Below are 12,718 nucleotides of genomic sequence, written 5' to 3'. Positions count from 1 at the left end.
TTCAAATAAGATGTATTACCTACGGGTATAACGGTTAAAATTTTATTGGCATATCTGTGCATGCCCGTCGTTTTGCCCCCCCCCCCCCGGCTTTGGAAAATTTATGTATTTACATGTAAGTGGGCGTGTTTCACACCTGTATACGCGCAGATACTTCAGCGAATTATCTAGTGTTGTGTGAGCACAAAAAAAAAAAAAAAAAAAAGATTGTGTAATGCCAATTTTACCGTATAAAAACTTTTTGAAAAGGACATGTTTAGGAAATAGTTAACACTTAAGTATTACTTTTATTTATGTGCAAATATTACAGAGGCTTTTTTTAGTGCAGTATGAGCAAAAGCACTTAAATTTTGTAAATATTTACTTATAGTACCAATATTACCACGTAAAGTAATGTCCTTCCGAGGATAACTAGAAGAAATCGTCGTCTAAAGTCAACAGTAGGATATTAAACTTGTTTCTAGATTTAGCTATCTTACTGTCGCTCTGAGGCGTTGATATAGTTAAGGCGTAAAAATTTATTGCGCCTGTCAAATTCATAGACTAATGGAAAGGAGTGGTACCATTAGCATCAGACGTTAGATTTCTTTATTGCCATCACCCATATTTTGAACCCAAGCATACCAGGGAGTATTGAATGTATTTGCGTGCAATCATTGCGGCGATTTTTCAAGTGAAGTGAGTTGCTTATTCTGTTTTGTAACTATTAACAAGTCACAAATTGTTCTAGAAATTAAAAATTCAGGAAATAGTTTTGAAAGTTACTTGTATATTAACGTTTTGCAGCAGCACCAGGGTATTCCAGTACGTAAATTTTTAGAAGGGGGGGGGGAATCCTCCACTTACCGAATGAAACTGAATTTCACCAAATGCATACATACACGTGCATACATGCATATACTTACATCTAATGAAAAGTGGCATTAAGTATCACAAAAATCAGATGAAATATAGGTGCAGTATGGCAGTACTGTATCTAAATTTTCAGAACAGTCAGTCAAAATTTGTCAAAAGAGAAAATCTCGTGATAGGTCACAGTGACCTCCAATGACTTCCCTTTGGACTTAACTGGACAAGAATGTTTTTCCTGCTGTGATGAACGCAAACTGTTTACTAATACAAAATTCATTTAGAGAGAACTTTAAAATTCAATAGCTAGCATTATTTTGGTTCAAGATGTTTATAGAAGCAGGGCACTGATATTTAGCCACATAATAAATGGTTAAGAAATGATAAGCAACTTGCATTGCAGTCTGAAAACGTAGCAGAAATAATATTAACATTCCCTTTCCCCAGGACTTATTCTGCCATTTTATGAGAACTGCAGTTTTTTTTAATGGACTCTAGTTCTCGAGTTTGGTCAATAAAACATGGTAAAGATAGTTTACTAAACATGCTGAGTCCTTCTAATCAATAAAGGCACGCAACCTTTTTTTTTTTTTTGTAATATTTCTTTTTTATGGAAGGATTATTTACTAGGCTTAAGAAATAGTACGCGGTTTTGCCAAAGACGGCAGCGGAGTTAAATACTCCATCTACACCTTTTTATTTTTACTTATTTATTTATTTATTTTGCTCCGGTCAACGCAAATATTAATATTTATTGAAAAAGGAAATATTTAAGGTAACCCCGATGGCTTATTGATATTAAAAACACATATCTGTAAAACGTGTAGTCAAAAAAAAAAAAAAAAAAAATCTATACTATTAAAACCTATGCGCGTCTGTGTGTGTGTATGCCTGTAACCCTATTTCCTTCGGACTGTCAATGTCTACCAGAGTCAACATTGATGCCGTTGGATACAGGACGTCCAGGGAAAGCCATTCCACCGTGTTCCACCCTTTTTAACCGTAAGGGGCAGAACATACAGGCTGTCCTGACAGCATCCAGGGGTAAAAACATTACAATCATCGATTGGCCCCCTCCGCCAGGCGGCATTTGAGCCCCTGCAGATGGCAAACGGGGATTGATGAGCAAATCGAGCAGGGGGATGGAAACCCTTACTAATTTAATAAAATAAGTAGGAATCTCTTATTAGGAATTTAAAAAAAAAATCTATGGAGAAAATGCAGATTTTTAGTTAAAATTACAGTATATATACAGCATCAAAATACTCATAACATATTATCATTTATTATGTTACTTTATAAGGTGAGAAATGGGTTAGGGGCGATGAAAATGATGATTGAAAACTACGTCGCGAGTACTAAAAGGTAGAGAATCGTTGTGCTGCCTTAACTATATCAATCCAAGGCCACACTCTAGCTTAATAATGAAAAAAAATCTAAATAAGTATAGCAATCAAAAGAGTATAGTAAAACATGTTTCTGGATGCATAAATGTTTTGAACTCGTGTTCTTGTTATGGAAATAAGGGGTCATAAAGTCTGCCGAAATTTGCCAACTTTAGCCAATTTCGGTGAATAATCGATGATTTCTTTCGCACGCATTGCGGATAGATGTCCTATCACACTACTAGATGTAGACGGTAAAATCGTCGGCGAGTATTTTGTACTTTCAACGTTTCGCCAAATCTTTAAATTTGACCGCCTTATATCTTGTAATGGGGGCACGAGGGCGAATAACTCTTGAGTCAAAAAAAAAAATGTCGCAATATGCTCTTTCAATTGCTACTTATTTAATTTATGATTACGTTCACCTTAAAACCTTTTTGTTCCTCTGTTTTTTCAAAAATGTATGTCTTGCAAATTGGTCTCTTTAATCTTTATGTAGATTAAAAACTTGAACGCGATGAGGGGATAAAAGAACTGAGGTCATTTTTGGATTTAAAGGTAAAAAGTGGGGTCCATGGTTCTGTGGTAGAAGTTTCGTCTTCTAAGCCACAGGATGAGGGTTCGATTCCCGTCAGTGCCTTGGGTGTTATTTAATTCTCTTGTGTTGTAAATTCTTCCTGTATGTGTACGCAGTCCTCTATGTATATGAAGCTGTTTAGCTTCAGTAAAAATAAATTAATAAATAAATAAGGTTAAAAAGTTAATCAAAAACAAGTCACCAATCCAAGTCAACCAAATCACTGCTTTTCAGTTGATTTGGCTGAGCAGCGAAAATTTCACCTCTTCATTTCCCGAAACAGCAACTTCAACGCTGGGAGTGGAGCCCATGTCCCTCCGACTTCGAGTCAAATGCGTTTCTTCTACGCGAAGATTTGAGCCAAGCTCCTTACGAATTCAAGCATTCTCTGTACTTCGTGTGAAATTTATTTTTTGTTTGTAGGCCAAATGGGTGGTGGTGAAGCTGAAGCACCTGAGGACAGGGAGGCGGCCGCGGAAGAAGAGCAAGAGCGGCTGGAAGCACTTCGAGAAGCGGAAGAGCGCCGGAAAGAGAAACACCGGAAAATGGAAGAAGAGAGGGAGAAAATGCGCCAAAATATACGAGAAAAAGTGAGGAAAAATAGTGTATTCTTTCTTTCTTTTTTTCTGTCTTTCTCTTAGAATTAGAAAGTTTTAACCTATCAGATTGTTTAAAAAATGCTAGGTTGCAACGTTTTTTTTTTTTTTTTTTCATATTTTACTTCAGGATCATTCCATATCAAAACTTAAAATTATTTAGCTTCACAGTAAGTCATGCTTGATCTTTCTAGTAAATTTAATAAATTTACTACAGCTTTTATAAAAAGAATCAAAAATGCCAACTTTTACTAATCCGTAGAACAAAAAATCAGTTATATTTCATTAGTAAAAAAATGTTAGGAAAAAAATAAAGATTTCAAAGAAACTAGTTTTTGAAAAACTTCTAATATTGTTGCATATTACTTACCGAATTTCATCAAAATTAAGAATAGTGCAGCACGAAAATTTCTGAAAATCTGTTGATTCTATATGATATGATGCTTAAAATAAATAACTAAAACATTGCAACTTTTATTAGAGAATTGACTTTTTGCGAAAATTTAAGTACTAATAAAAGGTGCAAATTTAAGTTTAGTTTGAAAGACGAAAAATCTTTACAGTAGCACAATGCCAATGAACGTTATCGGCGGCATAAACTGGCTTTCATCACCCCTATTTTGACAAATAGATAACGTTTGAGCCTCAGCCCATCGGAAGTCAAATTATCAGAGTCATAAAAATTTGATGCATAAAATTTCTATCACACAGTTTAAATAAAATGCGCTAGTTATTTCATAATTATAAAGCTTGCTACATATTATATCGCTAAACTACGGTAAACATGTCGTTGCTATCTCGCCCAAATGATTTTTCTCCCATAACAATGACTGGAAAGGAATTGACCGATGACCCTTAACCCATTGGTTTATACAGGGTGTCATAGAATGATTTGAACAAACTTTAAGAGGCGTTAGAGGAGACGATAAGAAGCAAGAATTAAAATGGTGCATATGTTCGCAAACGTAATGCTGACATGTTACATGCACACAAAGCCAGAAATTGAAGCATGCGAAACAGGTCGCAAATGTGTTACACAAAGACGATTTTACACATAGTTTTAATTTTGAAGAAAGGTTTTAAACAGTTGATTTAACTTGCAGGCTTAGTACTCGAGTCGCAGCATAAACGCAACGATCGATGATAGTTGGTCAGAATGGCTCACTTTTGCGACAGTCAGTGTTTTGTAATGTGCATGTAATGTAGCTGCGGGCCACAATTTTCAATAAATGCATTATAGCTTCCTTAAAGACCAAAATTCTGCATAAAATTGTCTTTGTGTAAGAAATTTGTGACCTGTTTCGCGTACATCAGCATCTGGCTTTGTGTGCACGTAGCTCTTCAGCATTGCGTTTGTGGGTTCTCTCCGGCCCCCCTTAAAGCTTTCCCAATCACTCTAGTATGCCCTGTATAGGAGAATGTGTGTTGGGAGGGGGGGCTAAGTGAAATAGTTAAGATAGATATTGTTTTTTTTTTTCAAAGAGAACAAATAAGACATATTTTTGAAAATTACAGTACATAAAGAGAGAGCAATATATTTTAGAAGAGATTTTCTATTGAAATGTCATTTATAATTTTTAAAAATAAATGTATAAAAGTTTCACTTTGCATTGCCCCATGGGGCAAAGGAATTGTTGAAATATTTTCTAATGAAATGTTTTCTATATGTTTCTTTTCTCTTCTGCTTCTCCTCAGTACAAGAAGTGCCCAATGAAAATTTTCAAAGGACTCTAAATCCCCATTAATATTTTAAAGATATCTATTCAGAGTGTTGAAGCTAAACTTAAAATTATAATTTCTTCGTAAAAAACATAAGAGGGAATACGATCCTCCATGTCAAGCTCTTTTAGTCCATCGTTTCCAAACATTGCTTCGAAGATGAAATTCTGAAAAACGGAAATGAACTAATTAAGTTAGTACCGAGTAAAACTCTTAGCATAGCATTCCCCCGAGGACACACGTTTTACAGCGTTAAGACAAAATATCGATTACGAAATCTTTCTTGAGGTAAAAAAAAATAACAAAACCGTAGAAATAAATCATACATTTTTAATAGAGAAGCAAGTTACACCGGATTGTTCGCCTCAACTCTTGACTTTCTTCTTTAATAAATTTTACTGAGTAACTGAGTCAAAGAGTGCTAGGGGAATGGTTCATATTCTTGTAGTCTTATAGGTGACCTTGCATAGTTTTCCAACTTAAAATGCAAAATGCTTAACGGGGGGGGGGGGGGGTCCACATTATGCTTTGCATTTTTAAGCTCTGCTATGCTTCATTTTAGAGAATTTTTAATATGTTGGTCATAAAAAAGTCAAGAAATTTTTAAAACGATTGTTGTTTGAAAAATGTTAAGCTTCTGGATAAATACTTAAAACCTTTTACAGCTAGTGGCTCAACTAAAAATTTTATTTCGGGACGGGAAGGGGAGCTCAGAAAAATTCTAGTACAGATTTAAGTAACCGTACCAGATTCATACAGGTATTATATCTATGTGTGTAGGGGGGGGGGAGAAAAATAACTGCAGTTCAAGGAAAAATCCTCAAACTTTGTATCAGAGATCAGGGGTTTTTCTCGCGAAAATGGTACAAATCATATCCAAGACTAATATTTTTTTCTATCAATTTTAATAATTGCTACCAATTAATTTTATTTTTATTGACTCTCCATTTAATTTTGTACAATCAAGTATCAATTGTTGGTACATAGCATTTTATAATTTATAAAGTGTACAAAAGTATTTTTCTTTGGAACAAGGAGAATATTACGCATCCCAGTTTCAAATCATTAAGGGTTAAAATGTGATTTAAGATTGTTCTAAATTACAATAAAATTTAAAATATCGATTGCATTATATCTTTTATCTGAAAATAAAATTATAACGCAACGCTAGAAGAAAAACAAAATCCGTAAAAAAATTTTTAAATTAAAGTCTCAATCTATTGCCACGGTTTACGACATTTTAAAGCAAATACTTGAATTTTATTCGCCGGATTTTAAACTTCGGCTTTTAATTGACACATTCGAGAAAAATGCATCGATTATGTATCATAATATGAAGTATCAACTTTCTAAAAAACGTATTTTGTACTAGAAAATAAAGGTTTATACGCGTTGAGGGTGTGACAAAATTTAAATGGCTAACATAATTTGTACTACTTTCTTGAGAACTTTGGGATTGAAATTTAAATGAGTTTGAACGGCCAGGAACGTTTAGTTTAACAAAAGAAAGCGCATGAGGCTTATAATCAATCATCAGAAATTTTATTCATGAGGCAATCCTCAAAATTCCTTCCAATGTGTAAAAATGTGCCGAATAAGAAAAGTAGTAAACTCAAACTTGTTTTTGTTCGGTAGATATGGACCGTATTAAAAAAATCGCTAAAAAGTACTATATAAAGCACTCGTTTTAAAGATAAATTAGTCAATTGAGTTCCAATTTGATTGAAATTTTCATTTACCGCACAAAAAAAAACTCACAAAAACAGGTTAGAGTGTACAAGAGCTAAGTTCCTGTTGCTCCCGTGAAAATTAGGCCCTGGTTTGGGCTATTCTCACCAGAAATGTTTATTAAATACTTCACAAAATGCTTTAAAAATTTCGCGAACACTGAGAAATAGAAGTGTTGTAAATATTTTTACACAATTTACAGAACGATTTCCGCACATATTACCAGCGTGTGAAAACCAAATGAATGTTGAATGGAAGACAAATTCAAAGGAGGGATGTAGAAGAGTTCCGCTTGGGATTGTGTGTGTGAGCGAGAGAGAGAGACGTGATTTCAACATTCTTCCTGGAAGAGCATCGCGTGCTTTGGGAATTTTATTCGGTTTTGTTCCAATTTCCTATCCCATAAAAATAATTTCGAGAGCAAATCTAGTTGAGAAAGACGGATTGGTTTCTCTGCATTTTCTTTGTTTTGCGTTCTTCATTTTTTCAAAAAGATATCTGCATGGAATAGAAAACTAGTACTGCACTTTCTTTGACTGTCGATATAGATGTCTTCTGCTTAAGAATTCAAACTACAACTTCCCTACAATCGCTGTGTACACGACAAATATATGTTCCTTGGAAAAGGACGAATAAAACAACGGATAATAGAATAAAATGGGGGAATTTTATAAGGGGAATAGATTTTGCATTTTAAGAAAGCCATAGCAGATGGAAATTTTGAGCTATAGGGGTGCAACTCCGACTACACAAAGGTATTGTTAAGAAACTGTCAAATGTATGAGGATAAGTCAAAAATTACTTACACTTTTCGTTCTACAGCTTTATTAAGTAAGATAGGTGTACAACAGATGCATTATTTTTCGATATAGTCTCCACCTTTTGGCAATGCACTGGTCTACAGAGCCACAAGCTTCTGTATGCTTTCCTGTCAGAAGGTTTTCAGTTGATTATGAAGCCACTTTTGCACCATATTCTGAACGTCCTTGTCTGAGGCAAATCGACGACCTCTCAAAGCTTCCTTTAGCGGTCCAAAGCGATGAAAGTCTGAGGGAGCGAGATCTGGGCTGTAGGAAGTGTGTTCCAGGGTCTCAAAACCCAACCTGTTAATTGTTTCTATGGTGTGATGGGCCGTGTACAACCTGGCGCTGTCTTGCAACAAGAAAACTTTCTTTGAGAGTAGACCACGACGTCTGTTTTGAATCGCTGACTTCAGCTTATTAGCCAACGAAAATCTGATCACTCCTCGTTTCTCCACTTTAGTGCAATCTGATAGAGGAGAGGACATGCTTATGTTGTGGTAGCTTGACGACAGCTGACGCGATTATGATTAAATTTCCACAATTTTTCGACTTACTTTCCTCTGACTCAGGGGTACAGATATTATTAAAAGAAATCTTGCGATGCTATGAAATAAAAATGGAGAGATTTTAAACCAATAGGGGACTGTATTTTTCTGTTCTAAGTTACATTATTTTAAAAATATAATAAGTAGTATAAGTTAAGTAAGTAATATAAGGTACCTTTTAAATACATTTTATTTTGGAACCCCCTTTCAAATTTACCCTAAGTGATACGTTTCATCAAGTTACTAGTTAATTTTTAATGGTTTTTACAATTTCAAAGGATTTGTTCGACAAATTGCTAAATCTCTGGCAACATGGTATGAAATATTATTTTGCATATGAAGATACGAATTTCGTCTTTACTTTTAGTATTCACTAAGCATCACTTTTCTATCTTTAAAACAATTTCCTTCTAGACTTGAAAAACTCTAAAAATGACACAAATATACGATAAAGGCTTCTTTTTTAGTTACCTGCTGGAGTTGACATTGTGCAACTTCTAGATGGATGGAAGAAATTTTGTAACAATATAGATAACGTTTAAACTATAGCATAAAAACGTTCCATCGTATTCTTCCTACTCTTCATAGAACGCCTGGTCATATATATTATTTTTCAAAGGTGTTTTTCTGTGACATAACGCCGTTACTCCATCTATATTCTTTATCAAACTGCATAAGTAAGCTATCATTTTAAAGCTGTTTTCACAGCTTTCGACAAAAAATAAAGAGAAATTTCACATTTTGGTTGTTTTGTCAAAAAAAAAAAAAAAAAAAACTTATTCAGGGTATTTTTTTTTTTTTTTTTACAAATTACTTCAACGCATAAGCATATCTAATTGGACGCGCTGGCTACGTTGGTTAGCGTGTCGTGCTAATATTGTGAAGGGCGTGAGTTCGATTCCCGAAAAATATCATTTTAATAATGTATTTTCTTCGACAGAGTTCTAATTCAAATTTCCATTACCATGCTACCAGTTCTGTTGTTGTTAAAACCAGGAAGCAAGACATTGATTTTAACATTTTAAAAATCATAGTTTAACTTTCTAAAAATATATTAACATAGTAGAAGTGCTAATTTCAACTTATTTTGCTGCATTATTATGTATTGCTTTTGTGTAAGCATCCCAAGATGACTATGATGAAAAAAATTACTCAAAACACCTGGTTTTTTGAATTTCTTCCGTTGAGTGCGGGAGATTCGCCCGAAGCAGCTAGTAATAATTTATTTATATTTATTCAAAAGTAATAATAATAGTTGTGGGCGGGGGAGGGGGTGCGCTATGAAACTTCAATAGGAAACCATAGAAGGAAATGTACTCTTATAAATATAGCGTAATATAGGCAAATATTTATATTGTATTATACATAGAAATGTTCTCTTAAACTATGTACACTCGGAAAATAGTGCAATCTGTGGCTGGTTTTTTCTTCAAAAATTTTACACTGACAAATTCAATAAACGTTCAAAATAATTACACCAACAATCAAGCTGTTAATGTGTTCTCGCAGATTAAGCGTCTCGTAATCAGTGTTTACTAACTGAAAAGTTTTTCAAGCGCGATGAGAAAATATACATAATTTTATCCAAGATATAAGGGAAATGTATGTTCTACAGTAAAGCCGTTGTAACAACTTTAGTACAATTATTTTGGCACATTCTAAGCAAAAAACGAAAGCACATACTGACTGTAAAATGCTTAAAGTTTTAAATCAGATTCCTGTGATGATTTTTTTTTTCCCGCAATTGTGGTAAAAGATGAGGGGTTCGATACCTGTTTCTCTGTTTTCGGACAACATCAGGTAAAAAGTCACTCTTCAAAGTAAAAGAGCGAATCAGCATGCACAGTTGATAGATATATCAACTAACAGAAAATTTCGAAACAGATTGCCTTATGGCAACTTTGGAAAATAATATTTTGTTACGAGTCCGGTGCAACTTCAAAATGTCTTTAAATGACGACACAGTTCTTGAGAAAAACACAGGAGATTTATTTACAGCTATGTACAAGAAGTAACGTTAACAGCTGCAAAATTAACCATAGCAATTAAGCAAATATCAATTAACATCGTAAACTAAACGGTTACACACGTATTTACATCAAAAATACACAAAAACGCAGCGCAAAGGCTAATACATAATTCCAGCGCAACGGCTGAAAACGAGACTCCACAGTTAGAAAGCAAACTCACCCTCTCCTCCATTCACAAGACTCCCGGCGTTTTATACCCAGCAAATCTTATTATTCAGAAGGGGGGGGGACCGTATACTTCAGTTGAATGTTAGGGGGTTGTATGTACATTAGAAAAAACTATTTACAGGTCACGTTACTAACATAATTTTAGATGAAAAATAATGGAATAAACGCCAAATTTAGCCAGATTACAACAAATTAATCATAAAAATAATTAATATTTACAAAATTTGTAACAATTTTTAACCTGATATGTAAACCACGAGAAGTCAGGCTCATGCTGCGCTATTGAAATTTTTAGGTTTTTTTTAAGGGTATTTTTCTTGTTTTCGGGGAGGTTCTTAATCTTAAGAGATCCTTGCCTTTTTTAAGGGGGGAGGGTCTAAATTTTTCGTGGGGGGGGGGAGGATAGGAACCTCTGAATACATAGTGCAGGAAGAGGAAATTTATCGTAAATAAAATGGATGTAGTTCATGAGACATGAGGAAGCTTTCTAACTGATACTCTGTTTGATTTCTAGCTTTTAAACTTCATATAATTTACATTTCTTACTATCAAATATCTCAAGCATATTATTAAAAAACCGATTCATTGAGGCACATTTGTAGATGCTCCTAGCTTCTTGCTGTAATGCAAACTCAAGAATATTTTATTTTGAAAACAGATTTTTCCCTATTCCCATTAACTGTAGTTGTTTACTTGTTTTTCAAACTGAATCGCCGTGTAGGAGAGCTATTAGCAAGGAACTTTAGTATGTACTTCCAATATCTTATGAAACCTTCCACCAATCTCCTAATGGAAAATGGTCATTTAATGACACACTGCAGCATCACTAATATTTTATTAGTGATGAATGAGACATTTTTGTTTTCTTGTACGTATTTATTCGGCAATGGATATTACGCAAAGATGAGAGCCGGGAGTATATATTTTTTTGGAACTCCACGGCAAGATTTAATCTGCAACATTTGCGTTTAAATAAAAGAGTAAAAGTTATTTTTCCACAAGAATAACTGTTGTTTTAGATAAGTGAAAATGGCAGAGTTGATTTCAAATCAATTCTAAAATTCAAAACGTGATCTAATCAGGTAAAAAACCAACACCATTTATTGAGAGATGCAGGCAACAGTGTTATGCATCAAATATAAATATTGCTAATTTATACAAATATTTAGGCAGTAGCACAGAAGTATATTTTTTAAATATTTAAATAATCGATGAAACAATATTTAAATGTGTTTAAAATAATGCTTTAGATACGTATATTATATTCATCAAATGTAAGCATCGCGAATTTATGCTATCATTTAGCGGCTCAGAAATACTTTTTTAAACAGTATACGAAACAATACAAACATGTTTAAAATTACGCTTTAGATATAGAATTTATGTACAATAGAGAAATATTATTGTTCCTCGCTTAACTTCAGGCCTCTCTAGTCTAAGACACAATAAAAATAATTTTTAAAAAAAAGTAAGAAATGTTCATATTTATGAGAAATAAACATCGCACAACTCCAGTTTTTATGGTTTATTGGGAACTTAAACCCTACGCTTTAGTGTGGTTGTTATAAAATCATATTATCTTGCATTTCCTTCCACATGAAATATAGTCCAGTTGCATACTTAAGGAAAAATACCCTCCGTGGGAAATTTCGTGAGGAAATTATGAGACCAATTTTAATACATTCCTTATGGCCTATATAACTATGTCTCATCGGGTGTTTTGCTTGAACTTGTGTCAGATGGCCTGTGTGACGTCATGAATCCAAGATGGCGGCTGCACTAGATATTGATGAAAATTTTCGATTTTAACTGATTTTTGAGGCATATTATGACATTTTTTCAACTTATCTTATATATTTAACATTTTATTACTATTATATTTCAAATTTGAAAACTAATTGCCAATTTAAAATAAGTTATTCATTTAGTTGTTTTTTTTTTAGATGCAGATTTTTAGTAACCAGTAACAGTTAAAAAAACATTTTGGAAAGCTTGTACGATAAAATCAAATTTATTATTCCAAAAAACCTGTAAAATAATTTGCATACACGCGTTTCGGGGTCATAAGATGCATTTATTCTTTCAATGCAGAAAAAAATTTCAACTTCCGTTGCTTAATATTAGATATAATGATAATTTTATTTATGTACTCAAGTAATGAATGATTGATTTAATTATCTAAACTCTGATTTTAATTCAAAATATAGATTTAAAGGTAAACAAACAGTTCTTACTTAAAGATCTTCATCAGAAGCGTTATCAAATATCGCTTTGTTGGCTATGATTTTCACATAAGGCTTCATCATCTTCACACACAA

The 12,718-nt window shown here is 33.5% G+C and overlaps 1 protein-coding gene across 1 annotated transcript in view; it reads left to right on the top strand.

Moving 5' to 3' along the window:
• The window catches only part of LOC129231460 (complexin-like), a 52,737-nt gene that overhangs the window by 17,088 nt on the left and 22,931 nt on the right, over positions 1-12,718 (top strand). The window contains exon 3 of the mRNA XM_054865782.1: positions 3,235-3,401. Coding sequence (XP_054721757.1) covers positions 3,235-3,401 — 167 coding nt within the window. The remainder of the gene's footprint in view (positions 1-3,234; positions 3,402-12,718) is intronic.

This window comes from Uloborus diversus, chromosome 10 (assembly GCF_026930045.1).
Source record: "Uloborus diversus isolate 005 chromosome 10, Udiv.v.3.1, whole genome shotgun sequence".
NCBI classification, from domain to species: Eukaryota; Metazoa; Arthropoda; class Arachnida; order Araneae; family Uloboridae; genus Uloborus; species Uloborus diversus.
The sequence above is the reverse complement of the archived record's forward strand: the minus strand, read 5'-3'. Positions and strand labels throughout refer to the sequence as shown.